Source organism: Engraulis encrasicolus, chromosome 18 (assembly GCF_034702125.1).
Source record: "Engraulis encrasicolus isolate BLACKSEA-1 chromosome 18, IST_EnEncr_1.0, whole genome shotgun sequence".
NCBI classification, from domain to species: Eukaryota; Metazoa; Chordata; class Actinopteri; order Clupeiformes; family Engraulidae; genus Engraulis; species Engraulis encrasicolus.
In genome coordinates this window covers 27,981,823-27,999,322 of record NC_085874.1, presented here as the reverse complement: position 1 = coordinate 27,999,322, position 17,500 = coordinate 27,981,823, and the positions used below count along the sequence as shown (strand labels likewise).

Sequence of the window (17,500 nt, the reverse complement as noted above, 5' to 3'; positions counted from 1 at the left end):
TCTACACAGCTACTTACTGTTCTGCTCTACACTTTCATTAGAGAGTTTTTAAAAATGACAGGTTCACTCCAAACATTCAAGGGTGTGCTGTGTTTGCCTAGGGGTACACTAGGCATGCGTATGTGTGTGAGTGGAGGCCTATCTGTGTCTGTGTCTGTGTAGGCCTCTAGGGTGTGGACTAAGCCATAAAAGGAGATAGCAAACCAAGATGAGCTGACTCAGGGACAGCTGCCTTGGGCTCTCAAGTTCCTGTAGTGTAGTGGTTATCACGTTCGCCTAACACGCGAAAGGTCCTCAGTTCGAAACTGGGCAGGAACATGCAAGGCTTTTTAAAGAGTCTCTGATCATTCAAAAGCCTCATAATTATCAACCATAAGATCCCCACGGATCCCCAAGTTGCCCTGTTCAGCTCTGAACCCCCTACGTCATCTAGAGCAGTGCAGTGTCATCCAGAGCCATATATAAAGAGAGTCTGGCCAACTTGAATCATGGACGCCATTTTCGCTCCCCACAGCAAGGATTCTACAGTGAAACCCTATGGGCAGCATACCGTCAAAATCGCTGGATTTAAAATACAAATAAGGCTTCATAGACTAATTTGGGCTGTAGTATTATCAAGATCCCAACATATGAGAACAAACGTTAACAAGTTTGTTTGTATAGAAGGGGTTTGCTTAAAAGAGGGTTTTGTCAGCATAGTTTTGATGTGCTCAGCAGTGCATTCAAGCGTTACTTCCGTGTTGTTGTTGCCTAGGTAGGGCCAACGTCAAAGTCGATATTTAAGTAATGTACTACAGACATAATATTCACAACAAGGGTCAAGTTCATGTACAGGGACCCTGGTGATACTTGCAGCAAAGTTTCACTTTGTGTCGAGATTTAGTCGTTTAAAAATAACGATATGCTCAGCAGTGCATAAACGCCACTGCAATGCAGACAGTAGAACCGTAGGATGAGTCTGGATGCTCGTAGGATGAGTCTGGATGCTCATAGGATGAGACTGGACATGAATTTAAATCGCAGGTGGAAAGGACCTTATTAGCGCGACAGAAATAATAACTTGGTTTATATCCGTGTATGTCCCAAATCCTCCGTTTCTGTCACGAGTTAAACGATGTTGTTTTTTTCTCCTGACCTGGTCCTGCACTACAACCATATGTACAACAGTTTGTCATAATAATAATGTAATAATATTATAGTGAAGTGTTTATATCTGATAATGGTCATTAATGGGAGCGTGGGGAACGAAAATGACGACCATAAACCATGTGACCAGCCCAGAACCAATCAAAGTAGCAGGATAGCTGGAACGTTCGAACCCATAGTTGGCCAGACTCTCTTTATATACGGCTCTGGTGTCATCCATGACACACCCCCCCCTAGTGGTGCCCCTTTGCACTTGCAGTTTCTTAGTCAGTATGACTTGAATTCATACCAGTTTGATACTGTATATTCTCCACAGTGCTTCAGCAAGCAGTTTGGCTAACACTATGGCTTGCCACAACCATTTCATTGTGCCTACCAATTAGAAAAGAGATGGAGTGGGTAGGAAGGGTTGACATAGAGAAAAGGAGTGGGAGAGAGTAAAGGGCAGATTATAGTTCAGCAACGGCGCCTGTTGCTTACGGTCGCTAACCACTGTTGATGTTATAGATCTGCGCACGAGGTCTCATGTCGTTAGCTACATTTGGCTACATAGCTACAAGGCTACAGTACAGTAGTCAGACTGCAGGCATTGTGCCGCGAGTGCTAAACTGATGTATTGTTTGTTTGTTACTTACTAATTCAGTCATTGTAGCTTCATTTATTTACACAGACTAGAAAGAAACCGTTCGTATTCCACAGAATATTGACAGTTTGGCTCTCCTAAACTACCGGAGAACTGTGCCGCCAGGAGAACAAGGAAGTAGCGAGACGACCAATCACAGCGCCTTTTCTCTGCAACCTTCGCAACCGTCTGTCGCGTAGTCAGGATTTTTTTGAGGCGCGCGACGACGGTTGCAGAGCCTCTGCGCGGGGGGCGTGGTCGTGCACAGACGGTTGCACAGGCTCTGCAACCGTCAGCAACAATAAGTATAAATTGGCCTTAAGACCAGGGCCAGATTAACAAACAGGCTGGACTTGGCTGCAGCCTAGGGCCCCCCCATCTTTCAGGGGTCCCCTATTGGCCAAAGTGCAGGAAAACACATGATCAATATTCAATAATGGCAGAATTTTGACAAGATGAGTTTGGTTATACTCATTCCTGTCTTAGAATTATAGAATTATGACACAATCTAAGCAATTTTATAATTGATTTTTCATTCGGGGGGATTGTGAGAGAGTGATATACAGTTAAGATAGAGAGGGCAACAGAGAGGGGGGAGGACAGGAGAGGAGGGGGTTAAATAGCAGCAGGGGGTGGGGTAAGAGGAGCGCTATAAAAGGAGAGAGCAGACCCACTCTGAGTGACATCTCCACATGGTCTTCAGGTTCCTGTAGTGTAGTGGTTATCACGTTCGCCTAACACGCGAAAGGTCCTCAGTTCGAAACTGGGCAGGAACATGAAAGGTTTTTACAGAGTCTCTGACTCTTCAAAAGCCATAATAATCATTCCTAAACCCTAAATGCCCTGTGAACACAACCCGGCGATAGGCATTGACATAATACAGCTAGATAGAATTACTGTGTCTGAACTGGTAACTGTGCAACAGTGGGGTCTGCTGTGTACCAGTGTGGTGTCCATATGAGATAGAGCAGTGGTTCTCTGTGTAATATTTTTAGTATTTTATTTCCAGAATGCATGCTGGCCATTCACAAGTGTTACTTTTTAAACAAATCCTTGTCATCACCATCATCAAATTCTAAGCATTCATTACGACTGGGAAAATTGCACTTTTCATACATGAAAAGGGGGATCTTCTTCATGGTCCGCCATTTTGAATTTCAAGTAATAGCCATTTTTAGCTGCGAAAATTGCTGTACTTTTTTATTACTTAGTACGGTAAATGTTTTGTCAAAATGTATGGAATGTATGGTATATATGTACTCTATAGATATGTATTTCTTATGTTTAATCAAGTTGAATGCTTGTGTCACGAGTCTTTATTTCACCCTCAAGTCCACCAACCCGCCATTCACCTAGCATATGTGTTTGCACAAGAATAATAACACCCCATTCTATGTTTTCTGGAAACATTGTATAGTGCGCAGAGCTCCCCCTAGTGCCAGAAATAATGAACTGATTTCCCTTTCTCCGAAACACTGTGCAGTTTTTTTCAACACAGCAGCTCATTGTAATCGGTGAATTCAAAACAGTAACAGTGTACACTGAGGTGAGTTGAGTTAAAGGAGGATTCCGTAGAATGTCAGTATGCAGATAGCATGCAATCCCTGACATGTCAGTACCCAACAACGAGGCATTTTTTTTGTTCTGCCCTTTCCGACATCATAGCTGGCTTCATTTGTATGAGACCCTGTTTCTCTTGTGTACACACACACACACACACACACACACACACACACACACACACACACACACACACACACACACACACACACACACACACACACACACACACACACACACACACACACACACACACACACACACTCACCTGGTCACAAAGCTCTGTGAAGGTGCAGTCAGCGATGGAGCCACAGGTCCTGCTCAGGTGCAGATCTCTACCCAGGATTCTCAGGACCCGCGGACGAGTAACTACAACAACCAAACACACACACACACACACACACACACACACACACACACACACACACACACACACACACACACACACACACACACACACACACACACACACACACACACGAACAGCCACAAGCATACACACACACACCATATACATAGAAACGCATGAACACGTATGCACACACGCACGCACGCACGCACGCACACACACACACACACACACACACACACACACACACACACACACAACGCATAAAAATCAATCAATCATATAGCACAAATTTATAGCTACAATTTATATAGCACAAAAACACATGGACACACACACAATATAATATATACTGTACAATACAGTATATATTCAGTCAGTGTACATAAAAAAACACATGGACACACACACACACACACACACACACACACACACACACACACACACACACACACACACACACACACACACACACACACACACACACACACACACACACACACACACACACACACACACACACACACACACCAAACCAAACAAAGTCATTGCATTTGGGCCTTGTCCCATGAATACATACTTGAATGTGTACTTGAAATATCCTGAAAACTGTTATTATTCATATTGACGGTTGAGGGACAGAGCAACAGACAAACTCAAATGAAGGCCCCTGAATTGTGTACGTGTGTGTGTCTGTGTGTGTGTGTGTGTGTGTGTGTGTGTGTGTGTGTTTGTGTGTGCCTGTGCGTGGCTGGGTTTTGTTGGTGTAATCTATTGTGGTAGAACTAAAGCATGATTCGCCGACCGGAATCAAATGAAACACTAATAAAAAAATGAAAGCCACTTCAGCGGCGCTCCTCATCCCTCCCTCAACACGCACATACGCACGCACATACGCACGCACATACGCACGCACATACGCACGCTCGCACACACACTCCAGACCAAGGACTAAATGGCTTTGTGTGAAATGGCTTTGTGCAACTGTTGTTCAATGATCATTTTGGGCTTTCACGCAGCACCCCCCACCAAGAAAATATGCACACATAGACACACACACACACACACACGCACACGCACACGCACACACCCCTGACCCCAAACAAGAGGAAAAGCACAACAAAAGTTGTGGGGACGTACAGTCGTTCTGCTTCTGGGCGAGCTCCTCGAAAAGATCATTGACGGCCCTCTCCGCTCCCGGCTCGCTAGTGCTGGAAAACACGCACGCACGCACGCAGTACACATGTATGACTGATTATGAAATCAATATTTTATCATGGTCACTTCATATACTTCTTTATATTGAAGTTTACTTTTGTGCTTCCGGAAAGGTAGAGGCGAACCTTGTGTGTATACAGACTGGTGTGTGTTAGTCGTTACTGCTGTTTATCTAAGTACAAATATGATGGTGTGTGTGTGTGTGTGTGTGTGTGTGTGTGTGGTCAGACGACTCAATATCAGTTCAGGCCTGTTTTGTCCTAAATGCATTACTTACAGGTAGTAGAGTACTCCTGCTGCAGGCAAGCTTCTCTTCCTGTAGTCCATTCCAGAGTCTAAACACACCGTATGGCAGTGCTCCTACAGAGAGAGAGAGAGAGAGAGAGAGAGAGAGAGAGAGCAGACAGACAGACAGATCACTGTGAATAAAATCTCACTTTATTTTTTTGTGATTTATGTTTAATCAAGTACACACCAGCACTACCCAACTGTAACTCTTGTAATACTATAAGTTAGACATGTGATGAAGAGCATGCTGCCCAAAACGTCACATTGATATAGAGAAACGGGAGCCAGGACTTTATTTTTTTGTTATAATTGACTTCGCTAGTCCAGCACCCTTTTTGAGACAGACGTGCATGTTCTTTTTGTGTTAAACGGGATGTCCCATCCTGTGTTATTCAAGCCACTGTAAATAGGCACACTGGTATGTTCCTAACCCAGCTTAAAGCCAAATCATTGAACACATTAAATGATTTGGTCATGCTAAATGCTTAGTGCAAATAACTGATATAATTCGGTGGACACAGGGCTACTCAATATTGTATTTTCTCCCACCCCAAAGCTTAGAATTTTTTTTTTTTTTAAACATGTATTTAGTTACAAGACCTACCAGACCTGAACTCAGTTATCATAGACAGACATATTTTAAAAATACGACAGTGCATTATTTTACAGGAATAATAACTGCACACACCACAGCAGGGCTATTCAATTAAATGTCAACGAGGGCCGGTTTTTCAAATTTCTCCCAGTACAGGGGCCGAACTATACGTATTATGAATGCCAACTGTCAATGAAAAAAAAATTCCTCCCCCAGACAGTTTTGCATTTCTTAGATGTAATTTCCTGGATTTTAGTCCCGTTTCAGCACGATAAAGGAACCCATACTTTCATCTCTAATTTCCGGAAAACAATTCTGTATTTCACTTGTGTGGGGCCAGAACCTTGCTGTCCAAGGGCCGCATCTGGCCCCAGGGCCGCCATTTGAATAGCCCTGGCCTACAGTATAACCTTCAACCTTTTACATAGCTGTTAACTATTTGCAGTACATGGGGTCAATGCCGTTTTTTTGTGCGCAGACGTCAATTCGTACAACCACAGCTATTGTCCAGAAATAAATTAGTAATGGTACTGCAATGTATATGCTCCTTAGATAATGCACAAAAAAACCCATTTCATCCAAAGCATGCAATAGTGGCATTAGCTGTGACCACAGTGACGTGACGTATGCTACTACTAACATGTCATTGACCCACATACAGTTCGTAGTACAGTACAGTGTGGTACATACTGTACGTGCATAGGCCTACTCTGATAATAGTGTATGGTGAATAACGACTGACTTGTGATCTGCAATGATTACTCCTTAGGACCACAGGCAGCTATCTTTACCTATTTAAGCCTAAGGAGAAAAAAAACGCCTGGTGAGTGCCGAAGCCCTTTTTAGGAAAAGATGCCCTCAGCCAATAAAAACCTAAATATCTCAGCCCAGAAAGCACATAAAAACATGAAATAAGCATTTAAAAGCTGGGACCCTCATCATGCATGAATGTGTTCATCCAGCTCTAACATACCCACATTTTTAATTTAAAAAACCCTCAAATCTCAAGAGCCTGAATGCCGCGTCTATGTCGCTCCAGGTGCCTTGGTCAATGCAGCATATACGTAGCATCAGGCTTAAATGGGTTGTTAAAGGTGCACTGTGTAAGATGTGGCCAGAGTGGGTACTGCAACTGTGCTGCTCATTGAAACTGGGTGAGAAAAGTGCAATTTGTAAGAAAAGTGCACTTTTTCCACTCATAATGAATACTTAGAATTTTATGGTGGTGGTAAGTATTCATGAAAAAAAGGTAACATTAGTGAATGGGTAGCATGAATTCTGGAAATAAACAACCAAAAATCTTTAAGCTACAGACATGTCTCACTGAATTATGAGATCAGTTTCCGTTTCTCTTGTCTTTTCATCTGTTCTCCCCCTCTACTGCTCCAGGCCATGCTGCTGGCCATGATTAGCCATCAGTGCTGGAAAGAAAAGGAGGAAGAGTGATATGCCATGCACCATCCAGAACACCACCACCCCCCACCCACAACCCCACACCCTCCACATCCTCTCCACCTAACCTCATCTAGATTCCTCACCACTGTCAACTTTTCTCTTCAGAACTGGGTGTGGGGGGTGGGGGGTGCAGTGGGTAGTATAATTGTGGAAAGGAGTGTGTGTGTGTGTGTGTGTGTGTGTGTGTGTGTGTGTGTGTGTGTGGGGGGGGGTTACGTGGGGGTGGTGGCAGTGGTGATGATAGGGATGGTACACTCAAGCCAATTGGCTGAATCACAGATAATAGCAGGGAGGGCCAGCAGAGAGAGAGAGAGAGAGAGAGAGAGAGAGAGAGAGAGAGAGAGAGAGAGAGAGAGAGACAGACATAGAGAATTAGAGGGAGACAAAAAACAAGAGAATACAGAAAAAAGACAGAAAGTGTGTGCGTATGGTGGGTGGTGGTGGTGGAGGTTAGGGGGTGTGATAAAGAGACTGAGAATGAGAGAAAAGAAACCAATTGCAATGTCATTAACCCCCATGATGACCTCGGCAACCGAGTCGACATGTAAACAGACGTCAAGGTAACCAGCCTGGCAACCAGGAGGGCGACCTGGTGCTCTGTTCTGTGCTTCGCTTTCTTTGCCTCTTTGCTGTCAGCAGCCCTCGAAAGCTTCCTTATCGACCTGCCTGTAAAGCTAAACTGATGACGTTATGTCTTGGTCTCTTTGCTGCCTGTGTCGCTCCAGTCTAAAGCTTCGTTATCCACCTGCTTCCAAAGCTAAACGGATGAGGTTACGCTACCCATTACCAGTCAATCCTACTGTTGTCCTGTCAGAAAAGGCTGAGGACGACATTTTCACTCAACATGTTAATTTTACCGTATGCATGCAATCTCAAAGTTGAATAAAATTTAAGATTTTTAGCTGAGGGAAGTTTTCTTTTTTTTTCCCTTCCACTAAATCTGAGGTTAGGCTTCAACACACCTTGGAGGTAACAGTGGTTTATCTTTGTTATAGAACAGATACTAATATTAAATATACGTGTGCACAGCCAGTGTCCAGGTCCCTTATTTATCATATGTTCTTGTGAATAAAGCGTGCGTGCGATCATTCTTGAGAAAAGTGTGGGATTTATGAACATGTACTTGAATGTAGAAATGTGCCTAGTCAAGTCAAGTCAAGTCAAAGTTTATTTGTAATGCACTTTTAACACAACAAAAGCCTAGATCTACGAACATCTCAGACCATGCGTGCGAGTGGAAGAAACATGAAATTGCTAATAATATAGACAGCGCCGTACAGTTTGCTTTGAATTGCAATGGAGTATGGCAGTGTGCCATTAGACAGTGTTTACGTCCATGTGTGTCTCCTTTTTCTTCTTTTGAAACACCGTCTTCCTCCTGTCTAAAGCATTTCTGCCACGGAAATGTTTCTACCTCTGCACTTCCCGCTAGCGTTTCATGTGACATGTCAATCTGCATTTGTCCAAACAGGGTGGGACTTCAAAACTTTAAGATAGGGAAATTGTAAAACAAGTACGTACACAGGTCTACTGGTTACTCAGATAAGTTACCTGTGTTGGAGGGAAGGCTTTAAAAAACAAAAAAAACTTTTACTTTTGACATGTCTGTCTACAAAGTGGATTCCAAAAAAGTTGGGACACTTTGTATTTTGTGAATAAAATCAAAATGCTGGCATTTTCAAAACATTCAATATGTTAATAAGGTAGAGCATTATGTACAGACAACATATCAGTTGTTCAAGTCAAGCAGAAATATTGTTTTGAGGTAATTATGTCATCATTTAAAATTTCACCCTTGCAACAAATCCCAAAAAAGTTGGGACAGGGCCAATAAAATGCTTTTTATATTGGATAAGACTAAACAAAACACAAGGGATGAGACTGAACAGTTAAATACTTTGACTGATAGCATCATTTTATTCAAAAATTAGGTATTTTGATGTGTGAGACATGATTTCAGCAGCTCAACTGATAGGTGTGTTCTTCAACTTGTCGACATTCTTGTTATGCTTAATATGTGGCATATCCTGTCAGCAAGAAAACTATTTTGTGACCTGTTTACACTTATGATGGAACCACACTGTTGGAACATAGTAGAGATTGAAATTTCCCACTATTATGGGGCAATATCTTAAGGAGGTGCTCCAAAACATAATGCCTTGGTAGCTATGTATGCTGTTTAAAGTCTGTATATATTATTCAGCATTTATTTTAATGCTCTACATGAGTAAGAAGACCATAACCAAGGCACCTCTGCACCCCCTTACCATCATATGCTGTATTTCAGACTGACCACTAAATCAAGCTGAAGTATTCATTTTCTATATAACCTGGAGGGTGCATGACTCCATGATTTTAAAAAAGGATGCAATATTTTCCATTCTGTAATCAGAGGACAGTTTCACATGTCTCTTAGGTCCATCTAGAATGAGCTTTGTCGCATGCAACACTGTTTAATGTCTACATCATGTTTATTTATCAAGTGTTGTGTTTATGGTCATTTTTTTGAGAGCTGTCATTGTTGAAGTGTCATAGTTTGCTTGTTGTCGACGAATATGTCATGATCTCATAACTCGTGCAATGATTACACAGAACTCTATATTACGGAAATTGGCCTTATATGCCTGCAATTTTGATAATTCAATCTTTCTGTGTAATAGATAAGTAATTAGTCCCTCAAAATCTTCACTACTGAGTGCCACAGCCTCTCTGTGATGGTATTTTATTTGTGCATTCATGCTGGCAGTCAATATAGTTCCTTTTAAAATATTCTTCCCTGTGTTATTTTTAGAATTATCCCACTATTACAACATGTTTTGGCCATGTCCCAACTTTTTTGAGATTTGTTGCATGGGTCAAATTTTAAATGATGACATAATTACCTCAAAACAATATTTCTGCTTGACTTTAACAACTGATATGTTGTCTGCACATAATGCTCTACCTTATTAACATATTGAATGTTTTGAAATTGCCAGCATTTCGATTTTATTCACAAAATACAAAGTGTCCCAACTTTTTTGGAATCCGCTTGTATTTCCAGTTGTAAAAATCAAACATGTTTGACATCGGCAGCTTGCGATCGGCAACTTTGAACCTTAGAACATCACAAAGAACAAAGGGAACTTCGCAGACAATCATTTGTGATTCTCCTGAGGAGAAGCGTTCATTGTAATGAGGGGTTTCGGCTAAGAATCGGGCCGACAGTTTGTGTAGCTTAAGCCCAGATTTAGAAGAGACTAACGGTCATGTTCCTTTGGCAATCATACATCATCGGGTCTATCAGACAACCCCATTTGCATAACATACTAGACATCAGGAGCAGCAGCAGCCCCCCAGGGCTGAATGGCCCCTGTGCTCTGTGTGTGTGTGTGTGTGTGTGTGTGTGTGTGTGTGTGTGTGTGTGTGTGTGTGTGTGTGTGTGTGTGTGTGTGTGTGTGTGTGTGTGTGTGTGTGTGTGTGTGTGTGTGTGTATGTGTGTGTGTCTGTGTGTGTGTGTGTGTGTGCGTGTGCGTGGAGGATTTTGGGGGTGCTATGACTGATACAACAGTGGAATCTACCAGTTGCCCTCATCATCTACAGAAAAACATGTCATGAGAGAGAGAGAGAGAGAGAGAGAGAGAGAGAGAGAGAGAGAGAGAGAGAGAGAGAGAGAACAATCAGCCGGTAGAGGGTACAGGGTGTGATGGTGATGGTGATGGGAGGATATTTATAATCAGGGGGTGATGCACGTGAAGCGACTGCTCTCCTTCATCATTGCATGATTATGGCCTTTTGATAGGATTCGTTAGCAACGCAAACTCCTCACCACTTTTATCTAGTCTCCATCTCAACTCTCATCTCACTTGAGATCTCTCTCTCACACACTCTCTCTCTCTCTCCCTCTCTCTCTCTCTCACACACACACACGCACGCACGCACGCACGCACGCACACACACACACACACGGACGCACACACACGGACGCACACACAGACACACACACTTTAAAGTTTCCCCCATTGCCTGTCCATCAGAAGTACCATCTCCACATAGAGGGGGCCATCTCCTATTATCTCTGAAAGTATATATGGGCAGCTCATCTAGGTACGAGACGTAGGTGTGATTGAAAATGGCTCATTTTTTTTCAAGTATAATGGCTATATGCTGATTATTTTTATCCAGTATCAGTATCATCGTGTAACGGTGTGTCTATTTCATTTATTTAAACTCGAAGAATCATTGAGGGCCCAGCCCTCATTTACAATGATGTCGAGTAAAACAAACAATTGCACATATAAAATCATATATAAACAACGAACATACACAATACACCATAAATCATATAAGAGATAAGAATTAAGACAAACTATGAATTAAAACTTATGAGTTAAAACAAGTGCAAGTATGTGATAAAAAACTTCCCAGTGTAACTTTAAAATGTTCTAATGGCACAAAGGCTTGAAGACCCATCCTTAGTTGTAAGTTATTCCAAACTGAAGGTCCACAGACACTAAAAGCTGTTTTACCCAGTTCTGTGCGGGCATAAGGGACCTCCAGTAAAAAATTGCTGCTGCGGGTTTGGTATGGGTTGGAGTGCCAAACTAAAAGAGATGAAATATAAAATGGGAGTTTGCCAGTGAGGGCCTTATAAATAAAAATAAAATAATGCATGTCCCTTCTGTGAGAAAGTGGAGCCCACCCAACTTTATCATATAACAGGCAATGATGTGTACTATATGGATCCCCAGTAATAAAATGAAGAGCTGAATGATAGACAGTGTCAAGTGCCTTCAGATTAGAGAGTGGTGCATGTCTGTAAATAATATCACCATAGTCAAGGGAAGACAGAAAAGTAGCTTCAATTAACTTTTTTCTGCAGAAAACAGGAAAGTGATATTTATTTCTGTGCAGGAAAGATAGCTTTTGTCTGAGCGTAGTGACAAGACAGTCAGTATGTTTCTTGAATGTGAACTTGTCATCTAGCCAGATTCCCAGGTACTTATAATGTGATACTCTCTCAATAACAGACCCATCTAAAGTAGATATATTAAAATCATTTTTCATGCCATGCTTAGATCGAGTAAAGACCATACATTTAGTCTTTGCTTACATTAAGTAGAAGCTTAAGACTAATGAAGGCATTTTGTAGGATATTAAAAGACTGCTGCAATTTCTCCAAGGCTAGCTGTACTGTACAGAATCCGCAACACAATACAAATTGTATCATCTGCATATAGATGAATAGAGCAGTTGGAAAGGAGAGAAAGTATGCTATTTATGTACATTGGTGAAGAGTACCGGACCTAATACTGAACCTTGTGGGACCCCCTTGGTTATTAGCAGGGGGTCAGATTGAGTATTACCCAATTTTACAGTATCTGTCTGTTTGAAAGGTAGCTCTGGAACCATTTACAGGCACTTGCATTAAAACCAATACCAGGCAGAATTTGTAGAAGCAGAGAATGGTCCACGGTGTCAAATGCTTTGGATAAGTCCACAAAGATGGCAGCACAATGTTTTTTCTTGTCAAGAGAAGTGATAATATCATCCATTACTTTAGTAGCAGCAGTAACTGTACTATGTTTAGGCCTAAAGCCTGATTGGAGAGGGCTCAAAATATTATTGGTATTTAGAAATTCTTTGAGCTGATCATTTACCAACTTCTCTAGTATTTTTGAGAGACACGGTAGCTTGGATATTGGTCGATAGTTGTTAGGGTCAGTCTTATCACCCCCCTTGTGCAACGGGGTAATGTGTGCAAATTTCCATAGTGTAGGGACAACTCCAGTGGAAATAGAAAAATTGAAAATGTGCAATAATGGCTCTGCTATTATATATGCCGCAGTGCGAAGAAAAAGGGGATCTAGCTGGGTCTTCTCCAGTGGATTTGCGACTATCAATTGCTAATAAAGCAGATAGCACTGTATGCTTAGACACAGGATGAAGCCTGAATTCCAGATCATCGTCTCTGACATTGGTCTCTGATACGCATATCATGTCCAGCCCTAGGCATAAAGGAATGATTATTGCTATTGTCAAAACTTTGACTGGCTAAAGAAAAATGTTTATTAAGAGCACTGCAAATGTTGATTTGTCTTGTAGTAGACAATCATCAAACTTAATTGAAGAAGGCATAGGTGTAACAGATTTATTGTTTTTGTAATTTACAGCCTTCCAGAATTTTGCAGGATCTGAGTACGAACTAGAGACAAGGTTAAAGTAATAGTCAGATTTAGCCTTTCTTACAGATAATGTACATCTGTTCCTGATTTTCCTGAAACTTGTCCAGTCGGAGGCATCCTTGCTCCTCCTTGCTAATGACCAAGCCTTATTTCTTGACTGAAAAAGAGAGGAGAGTTCAGGGGTGAACCATGGGTTTGTTCTACTTTTTACTCTTATCTTTTTAAAAGGTGCATGTTTGTCAACAATGCAAATAAATGAGTTTGAGAAAAACTGTAGAGCCAAGTCAGCATCAGGAATTTCAGTTGTTAGATGAATGTCACTTTCATAGAGATCATTTAAAAAAGCTTGCTCATTAAAATGTTTCATAGTTCTTTTAACCAAAAGGTGAGGCAGTGCTTTGGTTAGAGTGCTGTGCCTAATACAGGCAATGGGACAGTGGTCGCTGACCCCTAAATCAAAAACACCACTTGCGCTAATTTTGTTCATCTTATTTGTAAAAAGTAGATCAATAAGAGATGATTTGTCTATGGGGGATGGGGGAGGTCTTCCTTGACAAGCAAACTAAAAGGGAGGGTTTTTTTTCACTCTTGTTGTCGTTCCTGGGAGACAGCACTCAGATGCTTTCAAACCTGTTTCCCTTCCAATACAAACCCAGAGCCCTGTTAGAAATTCTTTCTCCAGAACTGTTTTGTGGTCATACACAAAATTACCAAAAGTATACCGCATACATATTGAAGCGGTAGGATACGAAAACATTTTCATGGTCCCAACGTTGTGGGAATAGTTTGAAGTGCGTCCCTTCCTATTGCAACATGGCTGTGCACCCACGGCCCGTTTTCTACCCGGTACAGCTCGACACAACATGACTTGGCCGCCACTTTTTGCTTTTCGATTGAGCACGACACAGTTCAACTCAGCACGAAAACCAGCCGGCCGGCTGAAGTGAGTGGAGTGGGTCTTTCGCAGCCTATTACCCAGAATCCTTGTCAGCTCATCTTCACCGGTCAATCAAACAAGTCCGACCGGAGGACAAAGATGCGTCCACTTGTTGCTTGTTATGGAGTAATGGCGGAAACGCGATGTCCAATTTATCCATTGTTTCCCAGTAGGGTTATCGCGATCCGGTAGTAGAAGAAAAGCAGAAATAATAAGAGAGTAACACAAAAAATGGCGGCAAAGAATGTGTTTCCGTCGGACAGACAGACTGACGGACGGACATATCCTCTTATAGAGATGCTAGGACGCATCTAAAAATAATCATGGAGGCCACCAGATCAACCCTCTTGGAATGCTCTTTAGTTTGACACTGTATTACTGTGATATGAAAATCGAAGTCAGAAATGAAATGAACCTTATGGGTTTAGGAATGAGATGGGAGTTAAGTTCATATCAAGGCAGGTTAAGCTAATACTTTTGGTAATATACTGTAGTGTAGTGTATATGCCATATTTTCAGAGCAGAACAAAGGGGGCTCGGATCACCTAATTTGAGTGGTCTGAAACTGTTATTTTCGTGCGAGGGCAGAGGACAATTGTTGCGTCCACACATACCTGATATAACCATTCCCTGGAGGCAAGCGATTTTAACAACCTAGATGTGATCTGCCAACCTTGTGCTCATGTAAAGCACTTTTGAAATGCATGCTATACAAGTTACCATATTATTTTTCCATCATGTCCATGGAGAGGAAAGAGTCTCTTATTTTGCTTGCTGAAATACAGTATATTTACAATATACTTTCTTAGCCAGATATTGCATATCTGCCCATGGCATTGATTGTATCCAATCATTGGTCCATGGTCTTTCTCAAGGCGATAAGCCCATCTATCTTAAGCCCAGGGTTACAAGACCACCCTGAAGGCTGATTTTTACTGTTGAGCGAACTTGTCGTGAGGCATCATCTTGTCATAAAGGCCATGGTCACTTAATCAAGCATTGCAGGGGGATTTCCCTGCTCTGATCCTGTCTTGTCCTGTCCCTCACCAACACTCATCCTGAAGGCTGATTTTCACTGGCGAGTGAAGGCATCATCAAGGTGTTGCTAGCAGGGCCCTAAATAAACTTTTTTTCACCACCAGCCAAACTGACTAGTAAAGGATAATCTTACAAAAAGGCAAACATACTTAATTATGGGTCAAAGTGGCTAGTAACTTGGTCTTTCCTACAAGCCAAACTGAAATTTCACCAGCATTTGGCCGGTTGGCTGGTGTTAATTTAGAGCCCTGCTTGGCATCATCGCATTTGATGGCCCCCTGTCTTACAAACACTCTGTAGTAGGGGTGGTCGATATGGCAAAAATGTTATATCATGATTCTTCGAAAAAAAACCAAAACCCTACAAAAAACCCTACAACACTTTCTGAACAGATTGGAACGTATAAACGTATAAACGACCTGTTCCTCCATCATAGTCTTTCTCAACGGGGGCTCTATAGCCCCCCAGGGGGCGTTGAGAAGGAGGTAGCTGAGAGGGGGCAGTGCTTATTTGTCATTGGGAGGCATTAGAAACACTTCTCTATCAAAAGCACTCACCATGAAGGTTGATCCTCACTGGGCAGTGGTGGCTCAGATGGTAGATACCCATCTCCTTAACCATTAGCTGTTCAGCAACCCGAAGGTTGCAGGTTCTAGTCTCGGTAGGGAGTGGTAGTAGGATTTGAACCTGCTACCCTCTGACCTAAAGCCCATCTCGTTCACCATTAGGCCACGGCTGCTGCCCATCCTGAAGGCTGATTTTCACTGGCTAGCCAATAGGGAGGCATCATTGTGTCATATAATGGGTGAAATGGGCAGTCATGGGTAAGCCGGTTCAACTCTCGACCTGCCAGGTTGGTGGGGGAAGTAATTAACCAGTGCTCTCCCCCATCCTGCTCCATCACTGAGGTACTCTAAGCATGGTACCGTCCCGCCGCACTGCTCCCTTTTGGGCGCCATTGGGGGCTGGCCCCTTGCACAGGTGAGGCATAAATGCAATTTCGTTGTGTGCAGTGAGTGCTGTATCAAAAATGACAATGGGAGTTGGAGTTCCCCAGTTGGGCTTTCATTAGGCCACGGCAGCTGCACATCCTGAAGGCTGATTCTCACTGGCTAGCCAACTCCTCATCGGGAGGCATCATTGTGTCATATAATGGCACACAGGGCCCCAGGGAAAGATACTTATAGGGCCCCCTATACAGCTTGCCATCCCCACCACCAACACAGGAGGGCCCTGGGTCCAGGGGCAAGTGTCCTGCTCGCCTTCCCTAATAGCTCCGTCCCTGGGAGGCATCATTGTGTCATATAATGGTCATGGTCAATGACTCAAGCATGCAGCAGAGAGTGACTGACTCCCCTGCTCTGCTGCTCCGCTGGCCCCTGACACCCCTGATCATAATGACTATGAAGACGCCAGTGATCTGGGCTGGCAATGATGTCTGGGCTGTCTGGGGCCGGAGCTGACCCCAAGGCCTGTACTCTATCATTACGCCTCATTTGCGGCTCAGTCCGAGATTAACATCACTGACCTGCCATCAGCAATCAAGGAGCTAGCTGCCTGCGGTCGTTATGCCATGCCATCACATCATACACGTAGCAGGTAGGCTATTTGGGTTGAAATGAAAAATAGCTGCGAAGACTAGAGCAGGTTTAATGGTAGCAAGGTAGAAAAGCATTCGGACTTGAGTAAATTGCTGGGAATTTTGAAGGAAATGGAAGTCGCTCCTTCAACACAAACCGTCTAGCCCTGCCGGCTGCTCGCTTGCAGCGATCTCAGTCAAGACTGTTCTCCGTCACTGTCCCTCAGTGGTGGAACAAACTCCCAGAGGCAGCAAGACTAGACATATCCCTCTCAACCTTCAATAAGCAAGTAAAGACTCTTCCCATTCATGACTATCTACTGCACTAATGCTTGAGCTGCACCAATCCAAGGGTAGACTCTATGGCATGTTGTGTATGTGTGTGTCTACTCTACTTAACCTTGTGCTAATGTACTTAAAGGAACAGACCACCATAATTTAACAATGACATACAGTATATCACGAAAGTGAATACACCCCTCACAGTTTTTGCAGATTTTTGAGTATATCTTTTCATAGGAAAGCATTACAGAAATTTCACTTTGACAC

The 17,500-nt window shown here is 42.7% G+C and overlaps 1 protein-coding gene and 2 non-coding genes across 5 annotated transcripts in view; 2 read left to right on the top strand and 1 right to left on the bottom strand.

Annotated features, from left to right (window-relative positions):
* The window catches only part of afg1lb (AFG1 like ATPase b), a 58,820-nt gene that overhangs the window by 3,398 nt on the left and 37,922 nt on the right, over positions 1-17,500 (bottom strand). For all 3 annotated transcript variants that reach the window (XM_063222461.1, XM_063222462.1, XM_063222463.1), the window contains exons 8-10: positions 5,173-5,255; positions 4,818-4,888; positions 3,597-3,697 (exon numbers count right to left, since the gene is read on the bottom strand). In XM_063222461.1, the coding sequence (XP_063078531.1) occupies positions 3,597-3,697; positions 4,818-4,888; positions 5,173-5,255 (255 nt within the window). The remainder of the gene's footprint in view (positions 1-3,596; positions 3,698-4,817; positions 4,889-5,172; positions 5,256-17,500) is intronic.
* Positions 246-318, top strand: trnav-aac (transfer RNA valine (anticodon AAC)). The gene has a single exon. It is a non-coding gene; the product is annotated as a tRNA-Val (tRNA).
* trnav-aac (transfer RNA valine (anticodon AAC)) lies at positions 2,472-2,544 on the top strand. The gene has a single exon. It is a non-coding gene; the product is annotated as a tRNA-Val (tRNA).